Genomic DNA, 19,233 nt, shown 5'->3' on the forward strand with positions numbered 1-19,233 from the left:
ACTATATACTAATTATATGCTAAAACTAAAAGAATAGGAGAAAATATTTAATCAGAAGGTTAGCAAAGAAAGGAATAGAATAGAAATTATAATAAAATCTTGTAACTGACTAGAAAGTTTGAGACAGCTGACTGTGATTAGCTATTCATTAAAAACAACCACATGAGACTAATCAAAGATGCACCTGTTGCATTCCACAGCAGCAGATAATTATTGTTTACATTTAGTTTCTGAGGCCTCTCAGATTCTCAGGAGAAAAGATCCTAAGGAAAAGATTTTTAGATTTTTCATGAAATATGTCTGTGACAGGACACGTGTGTTCCTGGCATGAAATCTCAGCCATTTGACCTGGTGTGAACTTCTTGTGCCTGAGTGCTGCAGCAGCCTGGCTCTCTCAAGCAGCTTTGCTTTGTGCTCTTTGCTGTAAAATGTCAGCTGAATTATTAAAGAAGCTGTTGTTCCTCCTTTGAACTGGCTTCCAGGAGCCAGCCCTACTGTTCTCACTGCTCTGTTCTGTTCCTCACAGATCCTGGTGAAGGCCATGCTGAGGAAACGCTCCTTTGGGAACCCCTTTGAGGTCCAGACAAGGAGGGAGGAGAGATCCATGTCTGCTCCAGGGAACCTGCTGATGTAGGTACCACAGCCATGCCTGCTCTGCAGCACGGCCAGGGCCTGTGGGGAGGGAGGGAGGGTGGAAAAAGCACTTTGCAAATCTTTCTGTAGCATTTAAAGACAAAACTCCCTTCTGCATCAAACACTGGAGATAAAATCTACCCCAAGTCCTCTCAGACTAAATTTTTATTTATATAATTTTTTATTTTTCTATTTTATATATATATATATATATATATATATATATATATATATATATATATATATAATAAAACAGTTTTTAGACTGCAGCCTAAAAACTCTTTTGTAGATGCAGGTCTCTCTGTAAGATGGGCTTGGCCCAAACACATATAAGGTGCTAAACTTGAGTCTGTTTTTTCACCTGTTAATTTATAATGCTGTGATCAAAGTTCCATTAGAGACTGGTGAAATGAAATAAATTTAATTAGGGTCTAGCTTGGATATATATTGGAAGGTTTAATTCTTCTTTCCTTTCTATGGACAACAGAAATGGTACCAAATGAGCAGTTTATGTAGGTTTTTTCACTCAAAATAGGATTATGGGATTTGGCCTGTGGTCTGGGGCCCAAGTCTGGACAGAGACATCATGGTCAGACAAAAGAGAACACTTTGAAATTGCTTTTTCACTTGAGAACACATAGTGTTTTTCACAGTTTTCTGACAGTTAAGGAAATAGTGGAACACATTGCAAGGGGATACTTTGGAGGTTGGGTAGAAATTACTATATTGGGATTAAAAAGAGAATAGAAATATTGATGACTAATAGATTCAGCAGCAGTTTTTAACCATGATGGTGTGTACAGGGAGAGAATTCCTCTGTCCTTTTCTTGGTTCTTACTCTTTCTCCCTCATTTTTGTCACTGATTCCTTTTAGAGCCAGGATTCTGGGCCATCAGTCCAGTAAATAACAGCTGGACCTGATCTGGGACAATTCTTTTTATATAAATAAAGCTTTCACCTCACAGGATCTATAAGGCTGTGGCAGACAACAAAGTTGTGTTGTCCCAAAATGATTCTTTTCCACCCAGAATCCCAGTGCCCTTCCCAGCAGACTCCCATGGGGGTGTGCTGAGCCTCACTGCACCATTGATAACATACTTAGAGGAGTCTCTCTCTGTCTCTCACAGGTGTGTGGGGATTTCAGGGCTCAGCTCAATTAAGGATGATCATTTTCTATGTCCCCAGCTGAGTGTTGGAGACGTAATGAAGGCTTTGTCGTGGTGTCCATGGGCAGACACCAGTTTGGCATTTAAACACCCTGCTCATGAGTGCTGCTGTGGGACACATCTGGAGCATGGCAGCCACAGCTCTTAGCACAAGGGATCTGCCCTGATTTGTTCCTCTTCACTCAGTGCATTCCAAATTAGTCATTGCTAATTGGACACATGTCTCTACCCATATCTTCACTATCATTGCTGGTCACTGCACTGCATTGCTCTGGAATGGGGAAACATTTACTAAATTTGAAGAAAAATGTATTTTATTCTTCCCACTATCCCAGAAAGGTGACTTGGAGCAAGGCAGAATTTCTTTTTAAACCCTGCATGAACTGATATTTCAGGGTGGTAACCCTGAGCCTGTTTCCAAAAGGGATCTGTTCCTTTCTGCCTTCATTTGAGGTGCTTGAAAACTCACCCAGGTGGAGGGAAAACCCCTTGACCCTTGATGCTGATTCCTGCCTGGAGCTGGGTGCTTCAGTATCTGCTCAGAAAAAACAAAGCTCATTTGATCTCAGGTAGCTGTGAAACTTCTGAGCAGCCACATTATCAATATCTTGTCCTTTATAAAATATTCTTAGGCTTTCAAAATGAGCTGTAAGCCTACACTTTTGTCTCCTTTTTAAAGTTGCCAGTCAGATTTGTTTCAGTTCATTGAAACCCAGCACCTTTCCCTGTCTCAGCTCATTCTGCTCCTCTGTGTTTTCAGGCTCCTTGTACAGACTGAAAAGTTTGTTTTTTAAAGCATTGTGTCATTTCCACTGTTGTGCTGCTGTGTCTGGTGCCCTCAGTTTACAAAACCAAACCAGGGATGGAGCTGCAGCCATGCTGAGCTGGCCTCTGCCCAGCTGTGAGCACTTAAAAATATCCAAAATCAATATAAATGTGCCAGTTCTCCACTGCACCAATCCCTGTGCTTAATTTCTCAGTCTCATGCCATCAGTGCCAATTTTTGGCAGTAACAATTGACTTAATCCTAAATTATTTCATGCACATGCAACTGGAGCTTTGAGAACCCATCTCAAAACTGTTGTTTAAAAGAAAGATACTTGCCAAGCCTCTCCAACAAATGGTGTTGTATATTAAACACCACAGCAGGGATGCTCCTTTTAAGGCATATGGATTATTATTTCAAACTTTGGAAAACGTTTTACTGACTGAATCTAATGAAAATAACTTCAAATTTAAATAAATGTGTTGGCTCCAATGACATTAATCTCAAGTGAGCCACAGCTAAATGGGAAATATTCATTGTTCAGTGAGTTATCTCTTGATGACAGTGTTATTTCCTCAGGGGCAAACAGAGTAGACACCAAGCTCATCCACTTGTTAATTCATATTACTTGTTCCCTGGAAAAACCACCCTTGCTACAGATATAAAGTGCCAATGTTATGATTACAGCTGTGTTAAAATAACTTTCAAGTGAGCCTGGATTTCTGTAAAGCTTTAGGATCTTGCAGGAGCAGAAAATATTGCTGTAGTAAGGCTCTGCAGGATTTCTGCATGTCCATCACCCTTGTAGCTGGGCAGGGGACCCCCAAATTGGGACCTGCCAGGAAAGCAGTGCCTGCAGCCATCACTGTGCTCTGGACATGTGGCTGCCCTGGAGGAGCTGAGAGAAAAATGAGACACACACTGCCAAGCTCTCCTGCACAGAGCCCCTTGTCCCAGTGTGAGGTTCTTTAGAGGGACATAAATCAGATTTTGTAATATTGCATCTCCTGGTTGTAGGTACGAACTAACTTGTTGTGTTTCTAGGGAAGAAAAAAGGAAAGCCATTAGAATACTCCAGTTTCACATTCAATCTATTTAATTAGGCTGCATGTGAAAGTGCCAGAGCCCCACTCAGTGCTGCCTCAAGCATCTCACATCTGTGCCATTTCTGGGGATATACTCTAGGAAATCCTCTGGCACTGAGCTGAGCTCTGCTACCAGAGCTTTCTGCTATTTCATGCCTAATTGATGACTCTTAAAATGGAGCTGTCCTTCAAGCTCACTCCTTGGGATTTGGAGAGGAGGAAACTAAATCACGTGGCTGCATCTTTTTGTAATTTCTCCCTGCATTACCTGCACAGCATGCTGGGCTCTGTCCCTGGAAATGCTCTGGGCTGATGTCTGTGGTAGCAGCAGGGCTTTGCTGTGGCAGCCTTGATGCCTTTAGAGGACACCATTAAGACACCACTGATATGAAACAGTTCTGGAGCCAATACTGGGAGGACAGAACGTTTTTTAGACCTGGAAGAAGTGAATCCTCTCCTGGCTGTTATTTATTGCTCTGTTTATCAGCACTGAGCAGCTTAAAAGGCAGATGTTCAGTGCAGACACACTCAGCAGGTGGAGGGGAACTAAAAGGATGATGCCCCATTTAGCAGTTGCTGTGTTGCACACCTAGAATGGTGTGAGAGCTGCCAGCTGTCACCTCCCTGTCAGCTGGGCAGTGGCCAGGTGTCACTGCATCCTGCCTTTCCTTTCCTGCAGGAGCTCCCAGGAGAGGCAGTGATTCATGGAGTTTACACATCCTATGGCCAGGTTCAAGCCCATCATTAATGGTGGCTGCAGAACCAACTGATATTTTCTAATTTTCCAGCTTTAGAATATTTTTAAGCCCAGTTCAGCATTCACAGCTAAGTTCTGGATTTCTGATAGCAGTGTTTTCTGCATTTCTTCTGCCTGCTCCACATTTCTCCTAACTGAGTCAGCCCTGGCTTCACCACATTTTATTGCTCTCATTTATTGCAAGTACTACCTATCAAATTAATTGCTGTGTTTTGACAGACCCAATTTACTTTCCCATTATGGCTGCTAACACTGTTGACGAAATGTGGTTGTCAGCTCCTCTGTGGGGGATCAGTTGGTATTTTAAAAGCTTACCCTGCTTTCAATCTTCCCAATAAGAGACCCAAAAGGTCACTGCCCTTAGGTCCATATTGTCCATGTGGGTTAGGCACAAGGGGAAAAGGAGGTTTAAAAAGTGGCTGGCCAAGGTCTCTGAGCAGAAACACTCCTCCCAAAGAGAGAACTGCATGTTTTGTGGGAAATGATGCCCCACATGCAGGTGGTGTCCTCTCAGGGCTGTGGCACAGGATGTTCCTCTGGGGGCCCAGTGCTCCTGGGGCTCTGCCCCATTGCACAAGGGACACAAAAGCCCAGAGGTGCCAGGGCAGCACAGCTGGACACCAGCTGGACATGTGCTGGGAGCTATTTGGAGCTTGGGTTTGTACCAGTGCTGCCAGTGCCTGTCCTCACCTGTCCTTAGGTAAATGTGGCTGATGTTCCATCCCCATTCCACTCTGCGCTCTAGGCTGGACAGGCACAGAAATACAAGCTCCTTCACCTGCTGCCATTGTCTTCATGATCACTTTCTTCCTTTGTCTCATTGTTTTGCTCTCAGGGACAGATTCCTCTTAAACACATCTGTATATTTGCATCCATCTTTAAGGTAATTCCATGTCTGTGTTTCCCCTGGGTGCCGTAGAAACCTGTGTCCCCTCCTCACCCTGTGTGGTTTGTGTGGTAGTGACAGCATTTGGCTCCATCCTTCCTTCCTGTAGGAGCAGTTTTATTGCAGTCATTCTGTGTGTGTCACACTAATGTTTATGTGTGCTCTTTATTATTATTTCTATTTGTGATTCTTTGAGCTGTTTTTAGGGAGGGAGGGGTGAAAAAAACAAGTTGGGTTTTAGCAGGAAGTGGTGCTCAGCCCCATGTTTGCAGAGGGAACAACTACAGAATTTGGGAAAGGCTGAGCTTTTGAATTTGAGTTTATTATTTAGTGGTTGTGCAAAAGAAAAGGCTGGAACCATCTCTGCTCCAGATGCTCCACCACCCCTTGTGCTTCTGCCTCTGCTGCAGCACTGGGAGAGCTGTGGCAGACCAAAATTGGTTGCTCCAAGTGACCACCCCAGCCAGGACTTCATCAAAACATGGTCACTTGTCCAACCACTAGCACAGACCCTTCTAGGAAGTGTTGATCCAGTTAATTCTGATAAATAACAAAATAACATTAATGCAAACCATGATGAGCTGCTTACAGACACCTCAGTGGAAGTCCTAGGATCCAGTGGTCAGGCAGGACACAGCCTCCAGACAGGCTGGAAGATCTGGGCTGAGAGACTGGGAAACAACCACACATCTCTAAATACCTTTGGGAGCAGCTCCAGCACTCTGGAGACTCTGTCTGGCCTGGTTTATGGCTCTGGGACACATGGATAGGCCACAGCCAGGATGTCACCTGCTCTGAGTGAGGAAGGACTTGCAGAGATTCTCCAAAAATAGCCAGGAGAAGGGAGGCAGAGGGAGATGGGGACTGACGTGATGCCACTGCCTCCTGCTGCTGCATTTCCATGGGGAGGAAGGGACTTGAGCAGCCTGCACTGAATGGGGACTCTTGGAGAAATTAAGCACTTGCCAGGGGTGTGTTTGTGCTGTGTAGGTGTCCCACACCCTCCCTGTGCCCTGCTCCTGTGTTTGGGAGGGCAGTGTGGGGAGGCTCCCTCCTTGTGGGACACAAAACTTGTGTGAATCCTCAGTGGCTGTGATCCCCCACAGCCTGCACTCTCCTGGGGACCTGCACAAACCAGGCCCTGCTCCCCTGTGATTTACAAAATGTAGGAGAAATAGAGGCTTATTTCTCACCAGGAGTTATTTACTGGAGATTCCCACCCAGCCTCAGGCCTCCCAGTAGGAGCCTGGCTCCTGTGCAGACATGGAGCTCTGGTATTGCATCTCTGCTGCTTTTTGGCTGCTGTTTGCCACCCTGAGGGTCCTCTCAGCCTGCCATGGAGGTGTTTGGAAAGGCAGAGGCTGCTCAGAGTGCTGGGACAGCCCTGACAGGAGCAGGATCAGCAGGATGTGTCAGACAGGGAGCTGGGCTGTGCTGAGCTGCCACAGCACAGAGCCTCTGCTGCTAAATGAGGTGATCAATCATTTGAAGAGGGGGATGACAGGCACTGAAGGCAGGGCTGTTCCTCAGCCTTTCCTGCAGGGAAATGGTCCATGAGTTCAAGGTCAGGTTTACTGCAGGTTTTTGCTGAAGTGGAGGGAGAAGGGAACACGGTTTTGGATCATTTCTGGTTTCTTCAAAACTTGGGTTAGCCCTGTGTGTACTTTGTGTTGTTCCTAGGTAGGAAATACCCCCAGAGCCCCCAGACACTGTGTGCTCCAGGCACTGACACTCCACTGCCAAGCTGGCTGTGTAGGTTCTGCAGAATGCCCAGAGCAGCTGTGGCTGCCTCTGGATCCCTGGCAGTGCCCAATGCCAGGTTGGACAGGGCTTGGAGCAGCCTGGGATGGTGGGAAGTGTCCTGCCCATGGCAGAGGGTGGAACAAGGTGATCTTCAAGGTCTCCTTCCAACCCAAACCATTCCATGATTCTGTGGTACAGCCAGACTGGTGTGAGCAAGGCTGGACACACCTTGGGACACAACTGCTTGGAGATGATCACCTCCTTTGTGTTGTGGATGGAGAAATGGATGTTCTCCATTTTCACCTTTGTATGGTGAAGAAATGGATGTTCTAGGTGAAGTCACCTGCCTGTGATCGGTTTCTGCTGTGGGTGGCACCTGGAGGTGTCCCCTTTCCTCCATCCAGTGACACTCTCATGCTGTCTGGGGTGGCTGGGCAGGGTGGAGGTGCTGCTCCTCGAGGGTGCCCTGGAGTGCAGTGCAGCTCAAGCCTTCTGTATGAGAAAACATCAAAAGTTAGGAGCAGGAGGAAAAGGTTGAAATTACTGTGGTGTATGTGCAGTGCAAGTTTTTGGGAGCAGAGGCCAAGCAGGTGTCCAGGCCGAGCTGCCCATCCCTGCAGGGATATTATGCTGGGATATTGCTGAGGTGTTCATTGCTGGTTCATTGCTGCTCCCTATTGATATAAAAACCACCCCTGCCCTGCTGTGTGCCCACAACGTCTTTATCTCCAAAAAGAAGAAAATGCCAATCACTTGTTTTTAAGATTTTAAAAGTTTAATAGTAATAAAATGGTTATAAAATATTAATATAATTAGAGTAATAAAAATTTGGATTATTAGGATTAGACAATATGAGACAATAAAAACAAAGAGTTAGGGACAGTCTGGGTACCTTTTTCTGGGCAAAATAAGCCCAAAAAAGAACACCCATTAACAGAGGATTAACCCTTACAAGCAACAGCCTGTTGCATATTCATACACCTCATACATGATGCATAAATTCCATTCATACGCAGGATTCTGTCTGGTCAGTGTCAGCTTCTTCCTTTGAATCCTGAGGCATCTCCAGGGCTGAGTGAGATGGGAAGAAGTTTATTTCTTCTGATAATGGAGTAATAAATTCTTTTTCGCTGAAAGATTTAGGTGTCCTGCTATTTAGGTGTCCACCTTTAGGTGGCTGCTATCTCGGTGGGGGTACCTCAGTTTTTGGGAGCAGAGGCCAAGCAGGTGTCCAGGCCGAGGTGTCCATCCCTGCAGGGATATTGTGCTGGGATATTGCTGAGGGGTTCATTGCCGGTTCATTGCTGCTCCCTGTTGATATAACCCTCCTGTCCTGCTGTGTGCCCACCATGTCTCTCTCTCCCCACACCCTGCAGAACGCAGGGCAGCAGAGAAGCCGCCCGGGACCCGGAGCTGCCCGACGTGAGCGAGGACGAGCCCGCGGCCTGAGGGCGCGGCTGCTGCCGGGGCCGCCATCACCCTCAGCGCCCTCACCGCCCTCACGGCCCAGCCCGGGGCCTGCCCAGCAGAGCGGAGAGAGCCTGGCAGGAGCAGCCCGAGCCCAGCAGGAACCGAGGGAGCCGGGAATGCCCGGCGGGAGGAGCCGGGCAGTGGCGGCAGCCCCGGCCGAGGTGCCCGCGGCTCCTCCGTGCGTGCCTTGTGCTTCACCCGAGCAGCCGGGCTGGGCTCCCCTCAAGGAGCCTTTCCCCCACAGAGACTTTGTCCTTGTGTTGTTGCATTATCTACATCAAGCATCAGGGGAAAAAATCCTAGTATTGTACGGGAGGGCAACTGTTTTATTTTATTTTATTTTGTGTACGTCAGGAGTGCTGCTACTGGTGTGGAGATGAAGACAAAATGTCTTTGGGTATCAGTGAAATGAGGACGAGATGCTGCTGTTGGAGTGAACATCGTCCCTCCCTGTGTCTTTCTTTCTCTTTCTTCCCTTTTCCTTTTTCCCTTATCCATTGATTGCTTCTAAACTTGGGGTTAGAAGCTTCATCTCAATAATTCGACAACTGGTAAGAGATTACACTTAAAAAGGTAAATACAAAAAGGGAAGAAAGAGAAAGACAGACACAGGGAGGGATGATCCCTGAGTTTTGCACAGTGTCAGTCCTGCCCCAGCCGTGGCTTCAGTCAGGCAGAGCAAAGCAGAGGAGTCCCAGGAGATTCCCTGGGTGTGGGTGAGCCCTGGGTGGCACAGAGCCCTGAGCATGGGGATATGCTGGCACACAGAACAGCTTTGTGCTCCAGGGACTGCTGCCAGGGCTGCTCTGCCAAAGAGCTGACAATGCTCCCACTCCTGCACCCACTCCTGCACCCATGGACCATGGTCTGCAGCTGAAAAGAGTGGCAGGTTTGGGTTTTATTTTATTTCATTTCCATCTCTTCACTTAATCTCTTGTGTACCTGATGCTTTTAAATTTCCTGAAAATGACCCAAACTGGCAGAAGTTCCTAGGATGGAATGTTGGTGGAGGGTTTTTAGGAAGATACAGAGCACAAGTTCACAACTTGATTTTTAAATTTTTTTTTTAAAGGCTTTAATTTTTAAGACTCTGATTTTTATGCATGTACTGATGCTGCTATTTTATGCATAGATTGCTTCTAAACTTGGGGTTAGAAGCTTCATCTCAATAGTTTGACAACTGGTAAGAGATTACACTTAAAAAGGTAAACACAAAAAGGCAAATACAGTCATTTTTGTGGCTGTTGATGTACAGACTGTGTGGATAATCAGGAATTTCACTCTTCCATTCAGAGAGTAAAGACCAGTGACATCCATCTGTCAAAATACATGTCATTATTTTCCCTTGAGCCTTATGGGGCCTGAACGTGCCCCTGGGAAGCCGGTGGGATTGCAATCTTATTTTACAGTACTTAAAGAAAGGGAATGATTAAATTTGGTTCCTACATAATCACCTTAGTGTCTGTTTTTAGGTTAATCCTGAGGACTTGGGACATTGTTCCCTCATTTTTTGTGCAGGGGGACACATGTGTGAGGGTTGTTGGTAGTGGCTGGTGTATCCTGGTGCTCCTGTTCTGTTTGCTGCAATCTCATCTGATGCTTCCCAACATTTTCTAGGTGGGCTTTGCTGCTGGTGCCTTCTGTCTGTCCCCAGCCTGTCACCTCCCCTCACTCAGCATGCCAGTGTGATGCCCAGCACTCCCCAGCCTGGGCTCTTCCTTGGAAATATTGGCAAAATGGGAAAGAAAATTGCAGCTTCTCTTTTAAATGGAGACCTTTAATGCTGAAAGCTGCTGTTGGATCCTGTCAGGGTTGCTGCTGTGGGGCTGAGCTCTGCATTGCTTCTTCCAGTGCTAAATCCTGCCTGGTTTTTGGTATCTGCACCAGCTGTGAGTTCAGCATCCCCTGAGGAGCCTGCTCCTGCACCTGGAGGGTGCCCTGATCCTTCCCCCAGCATGGGACAAGGGACTTGCTGTTTGTCATGAAGATTTAGGTACCCAGAGGTAGGGAGTGAAAAGTCTGAGAGCTTTTTCATCTCATTTCATGCAGGATTTCAGGGCTGCAGGGGATTCTGCAGATGGGAAAGGTTGTCCTGGTGGAACTGCTGCCTGTGGAAGGGACAATCTATGGATACAAACTGATCTCTCCTCCAGTTTGTGGAAAAAACTTTCCCTAAGACTGGACCAGGGAGTGGCCTTGGAGCAAAGACACATCTCAGGAACGTGCCCTGCCCCAGGGAGAAAAGGGACCTCTGGTAATCCCCATCCCTGTGGGACTTCTGAAGTCTTAAGTCCTGGGTTGTGCTCTAAGGAGGCAATCATGATGTTAGTTATTGTATTTTTAATCTGTGGCAAGAATAATTTGCTAACCCAGGCAGCTGGGGTTATTTTAGTGATGCCCAAGGCTGTTCTCAGCCTTAATTAATGCAACCAAGCAAATGATGAGTTACAAATGAGCTCCATATGATGTTCCTTTAGTGGTACCTAAATCATCACTTCAGTTTTGGAGAGGAATGGATGTTTTTTATTATTATCTCAAAATGTACTTTGAAATATTTGCCCTTTCAGCTAAAAGAAATCCTTCTGGAGCTGTTCCCCCATGTCCAAGAACCACCTCCTCCAGCTCTGAGTTCGTGTCACACCTTGTTTCTTCAGCAAATCTGCCAACAGGCTTTCCTTTATCCCCCTAAAAACCACCCCTATGGTGTCACAAACAGCAGCCTGAAAACCTGCATGAAATGAGATGAAAAATGTGCCCTGGCAGCAGGAGAAACGCTCAGATAGCAAAACCAGGCTCTTCTCACTCACTGCAATGAAATCCCTGCTTGTTTATGTGCATGTTAGAGCAGCTCAGGGCAACTGGTTCTGCTCTGAAGAGAGGAAGAGGCTGAAGAGAGGGGATTTGTTTGAGAATAAATATCCCAGGCAAGGCAGCGCTTTCAGCTCTTGAGTAAAATCATTCTCTTCAGCTGGATGGGTAAATATTTGTCTGCTCCTCTCTGATGGAGGGGATGGGGTTCAGTGTGGCTGTGCAGAGCAGGTGTGGCACACTCGTGCTCTGTGATTTTCCCCTCCAAATCCTCTCCTCTGCTGTTCCTGGAGCACTGGGATGCTCTGGCCTGGGTTAGCTGGGTTTGGAATCACCAGCAGGCCTCCTCTTTCCCCCATCACCATTGCATCTGCTCAAGTTTTCCAGACTCTTCCAGAATTAGGATGATTTTCTTGAAAGAAATTTCTCATTTGGGGGAGCAGCACATATCTGTGATCTCCAGGAGATGGATTTGTTTGTCTCACTCAATTAATGGCTCTTGGCCTTTGGTTCTGGGGTAGTGCTAAGTAAAATCCTGGTCAGGTCCCTCCTGTCCTGCCCTGGGGAATGCACAGTCTGTGTCTTTAACCCTTTGGGCAGGAATGTGCTGCTGCCAGTGTCACACCTGCAGGCAGATGAGGTTTGCAGCATCAGGGCTGCTGACTTTGTGTGGGGCTCCAACCAGAGGGATCCCAACAAGGAACAGTGTAGCTGCTCCATGCAAAACAAACAGTGGCTCCATAAAACAACTCCCAGGGTGCAATTTCATTCCTTATTTATTGCCAGACTTGCAAGGAGGAGCTGCTGGGAGAAATTTTGTGTTCCTTCAGCACAGCTCTGCCCTGAAGCCCTCACAGAGCTGCCATGGGGGGGTTTCTCCATGTGTGGTGTGTGGCTGGGAGAATGTTTGCTCTCCCCAGCTCAGTGCTTTCCCTCCCATCCCAAATTGCCCAAAACCCCAGAGCTTTGTCCCAGCCCCGAGAGGCCCAGGCTCCCCCAGGGACAGGGATCCCAGTGGATTCCCAAGGCAGGAGGGCTGTGCTGGGGATGCCACTGAGAGCCCGAGCACCTCTGGGTGCAGCAGGGAGTGGAGGGGTGGTATGGAAATGGAGCTGGGATGAGGTGCCAGAGCTCTCTGCTGGTTTGTAGGGCAGTTTGCTGAGCAGAGCTGTGCAAGGCTTTCCTTTCTGGCCCACATCCTTCTGTTCGAGTCCCTCCCAGGCTGAATTAGCCCCCATTATGCTATGACCCTGTTGCTGTGAATGCAGCCTTCCATGGGATGAGGGAAGGAAAGCAGCTCCTCAGTGCCTGCCCTGCTCCTTCCCTTCCTGGAGAAAAGCCATGTTTGCTCAGAGCTGCTGCTGGCAGAGCGCAGACCCTCCGTCAGTACCCACAAAGCCATCAAAGTGCTCCCAAAAAACGGTGTAAATGCAAGAAAACATGAATTGCAAGCCTTGAGGGTACAATGCAGATCCTCTGTGCTGTAATTTTGCTGCTCTTTCTGATTTCTAGGCCTGTTCTGTTGGTATTTCTGTCTCTTGTTGCACTTGAAGCTGAACCTCTGTCCCTGTATGTGCTCTGCTACAATTCCAGCATGAGGTAAATGCACTCAGTACTGTGACAGCACAGGGCTGTTGCACTGTAAATATGTACCATGAAGAGAGAGGCTATTTTTTGCATGCTTTTGTACTGTAGAACCGATGAGAAAATGACAATAAATTCCACAGAGATGACGCTGGCTGTGAGTGCAGTTCCTGAGGCAGTGCCCCAGTCACAGTCCCCAGCCCGAGCCCGGCTCTGCGCTCATGGCCGCCTTTAGCCCTAAGGCCGGGCCCGGCTCTAAGCCCGCCCTAAGCCCCGAGCGCAGCCTAAAGCCGCCCAAAGCCCGGCCCCGCCCACTGGCTGTCTGTCACAGAGCGCTCCGCCTCCCAACCAATTAAATCGCTCAGTCACCTCCTGGCCCCGCCTGTCACAGAGCCCTCTGGTTGTCGGCCTGGTGGCGTCGCGGCCCCGCCCCCTGCATCTCCGAATCGTCACAGAGGCCTCCACTATTGCTCCGGCCCCCATTGTGTCGTCACAGAACTCCTATTGGCTGTCGGTGAGTGGGGCGGGGTTTCAGCCGCCTATATAAAGTGCGGCGGGAATGCCGGGCTTGGCGAGAGCGCAGCGGCGGCGGCCGGGGCTGGCGGAGCTCTGCGCCCTCGGCCCCGCGACGCCGCAGCCTCGGGGCCGCCCCTGCCTCGCAGCGCCGCGACCCTGCGCGCCCGGGCTACGGGGGGGTGCGCGCCGTGCTTGGGAGGGAGGTGGGAGCGCCCTTTGTGGCTGCTCACTGCTCCCTGCGCCGGCCCCGCCATCTCCCCCGCCCCAAACAGGAGAGGGACAGAGTGCCGGCACCCCCTGAGCGAAGAGGGACAGCGAAAATGCCGGCCCCTCAAAATCGAAGAAGGACAGAGAGCGGCTCCGGCCGGTCCAAGCCACGTAGGTCGCAGAACGGCCGGGGGCCGCGAGGACGGCGACAGCGGCGAGCCCCCGCAAACCGCAGGGGCACAGAGAGAATGGCCCCGCAGAGCGGAGGGCGATGGAACCACCGCACCCTAAACCGAGGCGGGGGAGAGACCCTGCGCCGGCCCTCCCTGAGTCGGAGGGACATGGACACAATGCCAGGTCCCCCCGCATCTGAGAGGGACAGACGCAGAGGGTCCTCCCAAAAGCGCATGAGGACCGAGGCCGCCCCCAGCCTTGCCAAGGTGAGGAGGATCGAGAAACTGCCCATCATCCTGCAGGATGAGACGGGCGAGGACACGTCCTTCCCAAGCGTACCCCAGAACGAGGGGAACGGAGACCCCTCGAACACCGCCCCTTCCTCCCCTGCCCCCGTGGACGAAGCACAATAAAATTGGCAGGAATCCAGTTTAACTGCACACCGAAGGCTTTGGCTGGTGTTTGTTTTCCCGACGAGGGGAAAGGAGCCGGGAGACCCCTGAGCCCTTTCCCTAGGCGAGAGGAGGATGAGACCTCCTGGCAACCCCAAAGGCCAGATGAGCATGGGGAAGCCCCCCATGCCCCCAAAAGAGAGGAGGAGGGGGAACCTCCTGCCCCGCCCCAGCCAAAGGCAAGGATAAACACAGACCCACTCCAGCCATCCCCAAAAAGGGAACTTATATGATTTCTTTATAGGAAATCCTTATTTCACATATAAGGAGAGAGGGCTATATTTACATTTCAGTGACATCTTCACAAAGCTAAGTGCATTTAAATTTGAATTCTACCCTTTTATTCTCAAGCAGCACATTCATTTGTCTTCAAGTACACAGGTAGCAAAGTGATGACAGACAACACTAGCAGATCACGTTCTTACTGTCACAGTGACTCCCAGCTCACTTCACCAGATCCTGTCTGCTGTTTTTTGCTGCCCAGTGAAGAAGTTACATTTTCTTTGTCTGGTTGTCAAACATTATATCCTGCTTCTACCAGTCCTTCACATTGCTCTGGCATTTCATCCCTTAAATGAGAAAAAAATAGTCATTGCCATTTTAGGGCAATCCGTGAGGGGGAAATGGCCACCTCCAAAGAAATGGGGATAGACTGGGGAAACACCCACAGGTGCCAAACTCCCACAAGCTTCCCACGTGAGGTGGGGCCCTGGCACCCCCCAGTGACACAATCTCCTCTGGCCTCAGCACAAACCATGGGCTGACCGGACACCTCCAGCTCTCAGGGGCTCCGGGCCCAGGCAGAGCGGGACGGGGCCTGCGGTCACTGGCAGCCTGGGGCTGTGGGGACACGGGGACCTCCTGCTCCTGGAGGAAACGTGCCATGGCCCTTGGAGAACTGGCAGTCACCGCCCACAGGACGTTGGAAAGGGGATAATGATCACTCCCAGCTCAGCCTCCAGAGCAGGGCTCACACTCAGAGCTCTCACCATCCCCTCATGGTGGGGCCTGCCTGGAAGGATCATGGCTCAGGTCAGGCCTCCAGGCAGAGACTTGGAGACGCATTCAGGGTACAACACGGTTGGAGCCCTCATAAAAGGGAGGGAAAATGAAAGAGCAGGTGCACTTATGTAAAAAAAAAAAACATAACTTTTTCCCAAACCCAGTGTTGGTAGGCCAGGGCAATAGACAGAAGGTGGCACAGGTTTGTAGCTGGCACCTGCCCAAAGGGCCAGGGCAGGCACCCGAGTGCTTTCCTGTGACCACACTGCTGACTGCAATTTCCATCTCCACCAGTTGTTTGTAGGGCAGAGGAATGTAGCAGCGGGGAACAAAGTGACATGGGCCCCCTTATGCATCCCTAGGAGATGGCTTTATTGTAAAAATCTTCCACTTTTTATACCTTTGAGGTAGGTTGCAGTGCTGGTCAAAGGCCAGTGCACTCACTAGAATATACTTACTCATTTTCTGCTGTGAGATAGGACTAGGAAGAGGTCAAAGCAGGCTCAGAACTTTTAAAGGATGTAAAGAGAGCTTTATTAACAGTAAGTAAAAGACAGAATAATAGAATCAGATTGAAACCTTCAGAACACTTCTCCGCCCCCCAACATCTTTCTTTCCCCCTCAACCCATACAGAAACAATTCAGTCAGGTAATCACTTCTAGAATAGTTTTTCTGCAGTTCACTTAGAGAGAGGAGTCCCTCCAGTAAATTTATGGAGACTACTCCACAAGAAAACTCTAATTTCAATGAATAGCACCTGCCTGGGAATCTGCAATCATGAAGTCCCTCCCACTTCCACAGCTCTGTTTCTGGGCCATTTCCACAGCACAAGTTATGGGGTATTATTTAAGGATGAGCTGTACAAAAACAAACGTTCTCTTCATCTATCTCTGAGATCATCTTCATCTCTGGGTACAGAATTCTTCTTCTTCTCTCCCTGGGGGCACAGCTGGAGAACACGGAGCCAGCACAAACCTCCTTGGGCCTTCAGGACCTTGGCTACATGCTTTATGGAGATCCCACTGGGACATATCGGGATGACTCCCATCCAACACCACATCTCATGGGTATTATTCTGGTCCAGGCTGTTCCCAGCAATCCCAAATAAAAGATCACTGTCCCTCACAGCACTGTGCCTCCCCTGTTTGACACTCTCCAGCACCCAGAGAAGGCAGTGGTACTTGGCAGAGCCAGGCTCTGGTGGACAAGGGCACTGGGATCAGCTAAAAGCAGAGAGGATGCTCAGGGAGCTGAATTGCCACAGGATTCTGCCACCCTGAGTGGGTCAGCCTGTGCTGGGAGGATGCTTTGCATGGCTTTGGCCATCGGGGCCCTGCTGGCCATGGCTGCACAGCCATGGAGGGCTGAGCTGAGTGTCAGACACCCATGGAGAGCCTGGCAGACTTGATCTCCACGGGCACTGTGCCTGCTGAGCCCATGAGGTCCATGAGGCCCATGGCAATGGCCTTTACACTCTTGGTCAACAAAACCATTATTAACCGTCGTTATTTGTTGGTTGCACAGCCCACACAGCTCCCTCCCCACCAGAAGCACTCACTGTGCCTGTCAGGTTCTGTAAATACAAACAAAGATGGTCATTCCAAGCAGTTTCTCTCATCCTGGAGAAAAGGAGGCTCAGAGGGAACCTTCTCTCTCCGCACAATTCCCTGAAAGGAGCAGTGCCACCTCCTTGCTGGCCCGCTTCCCAAAGGAGTTCAAGCCCCTTTGGGAGCATTCCCACACCCAGCCAAGCCCCAGTGTCCCCTCATGATGACCAACAGGGTGAGGAGGAGCCGCCATTTTAGGGCAAACCGTGATATTTTTTCAGTGGGTACAATGAGCCCAAAACCGTGGGAATGACTCCAAAAACCTCAACATTTCCCGTGGGCTCCATCCCTGTGACTGATGACGCTGCAGTCCCAGCATGTCAAATGCCCAGCCCTGCTTCCTTTTTCAGGGGAAGAAAGAGGAACAATTTTGCCAGGGCTAAACCTGTAATGACATTTCCCCACTTCTCATTATCTACAGCTTTAGAGAGGAGCAAGGTGTCTGTTCTTGCCACCTGGTGGCCCTTGGAATGCAAACCCAGGCCCTTGTGGCACTTCAGGTGACTCCAAGTTGCTTTGTCAGTTTAGAAGGCCAGCTGTTGTTTCACTGTTGCATTTCTTGCCTTGCTAAAGCCACTCCTACCAGTACTACAGCCTGAGCTTGAAGACACAAAACCACCTACAAGGAGGAGAGGCATCAAAACCTTGACAAACGCTGAAGAGAACACTCTGATTTCCCCTTTTCCCAAGAGGTTTCTTTAGCCGGAGTTGCTAACAAGGACCAGACGTGACAGCCCGCAATGGGTTGGTGGCTGGTTTATTTTTGCAGCCCTCGGTCCTGCGTGGGACTCGGTGCCTGGGTGCTGCGGGGGCTCCAGCCGGGCATCAAAGGCGCCCGCCCCACAGCCAAGGGTGGCGCCAGATGTCCTCCAGCTCGGCCCGCTCCACGGGGTGCTTGCCCAAACACCAGCGGATCAGGTGTTGGCACTCTGGGGAGAGAAGGCAGAAAGCGCCGCTCACTGGCACCAGGCTCCTGCCCGGCCGCTCCCGGCAGCGCCTGCAGGAGCCGGGCCAGGCTGCGAGTGCTCAGAGCCGCCCTCGGCGGGACAGGGGCACGGCAGGACACGGCCACCTCCTCCAGCCCGGCGCGCCACCCCAGCCCCTCACGGGCCGCCTCCTGCGGCCGGCCCTCGAGGGCACAGCGAGCTCCCGCCCAGCTGCGGCAGGGCCGGGCCGGGCTGCGCGCTGCCGTCTGCCAAAGCCGCCTTCTTGAGGCCCACACCTGCTGCTCCAGAGGGCGGTGCAGGAGCAGTGCCCTCGGGCAGGGAGCTCATGGAATCACAGAATTCTTTGGGCTGGAAAAGTCCAGCAGCTCCCCAGCTCTGCCATGGCCACACTCACCTGTCCCCAGTGCCACATCCATGGAGGCTGGGTCCAATGGCATCCCCGACTCCATGTCCATGTGTTTGTGGGAGATTCAGAGTCTCATGAACAGCCTGACAAACCCTGACTCCATCCCCAGTGGCCTCTCCACCTGTCCTTGTCCCCTCTCCCAGGCTCCCATTGCTCACAGAGGCAGATCCAGAGGTGACACTGGTGACAAGGCAGGCACAGGCAGGGTAGCACCAGGAGCAGGAGCTGGGACTGGCTTGGGAAGGAGGGCCAGAACTTCCAGGTGGATGATTTCAATGCTCATTTTCTCCCAATACTGGCATGGAGCTGGAATATTCAGAGCCCCAGGCTGGGAGTGAGATGCTGCATAATACCCAGTGTAAAAACTGCAACCAGCTGCTGGTAAAACATTTCCAAGAGTCTTTTTTCAGGAGGAAGAGCCTTGATGTCAAGCACTTGGTGCAATGAACACCCCAGCAGCAGAGCTGAGGTCTGAGAGGAACAATTATTCTGGTTTTCCCACCAGGATAATGCCCTCCTGCTCTGGGACATGCAGGAGTCCTGGCAGCTGGATGCTCCATCAGAGAGAGAATGGCCTCAAGCTCCTCTACAGTTCCTGGCAATATCAGACTTCAGCAAAACTCACCCCTGGGAATAAAAGCATGTCCTGGCTGTGAGGAGGAGGAGGAGGAGGAGTGCAGCTGGAATTGCAGGCCCTGTGCATGGAGAGGGGTCAGGGAAAGCAGGGAATGTGCTGGCTCTGTGTCCCAGGGATGCTGGTTTGCCCTGCAAACCCCCAGGGGTTCAGCTCCCTGTATAAGGAAGGAGAAAACAGAAAATTTAAACTAAGAAATTTTTGGCAGCATTCACAGGCAGTTGGAGCAGTGTAGCTCTCCTTGACTTATACACTGAATAATGGTGTAATTAGCAGCTGTTAATGAACCCACACCTGGCAAAATGCCGGGGGAGGAGGGGGTTACCATATGCCTCCTCATTAAAAGCATTAATTACAGGCAGGAAATGCTGGTGGCAGCCACAGGCTTT

At 50.1% G+C, this 19,233-nt stretch overlaps 1 protein-coding gene across 3 annotated transcripts in view; it reads left to right on the plus strand.

Moving 5' to 3' along the window:
* The window catches only part of CAMKK1 (calcium/calmodulin dependent protein kinase kinase 1), a 99,287-nt gene extending 86,262 nt beyond the window's left edge, over positions 1–13,025 (plus strand). For all 3 annotated transcript variants that reach the window (XM_058817675.1, XM_058817677.1, XM_058817676.1), the window contains exons 15-16: positions 527–630; positions 8,413–13,025. In XM_058817675.1, the coding sequence (XP_058673658.1) occupies positions 527–630; positions 8,413–8,485 (177 nt within the window). In that variant the 3' untranslated portion in view covers positions 8,486–13,025. The remainder of the gene's footprint in view (positions 1–526; positions 631–8,412) is intronic.
* The last annotated feature ends 6,208 nt before the right edge of the window (positions 13,026–19,233 follow it).

This window comes from Ammospiza caudacuta, chromosome 20, assembly GCF_027887145.1.
Source record: "Ammospiza caudacuta isolate bAmmCau1 chromosome 20, bAmmCau1.pri, whole genome shotgun sequence".
Lineage (NCBI taxonomy): Eukaryota > Metazoa > Chordata > Aves > Passeriformes > Passerellidae > Ammospiza > Ammospiza caudacuta.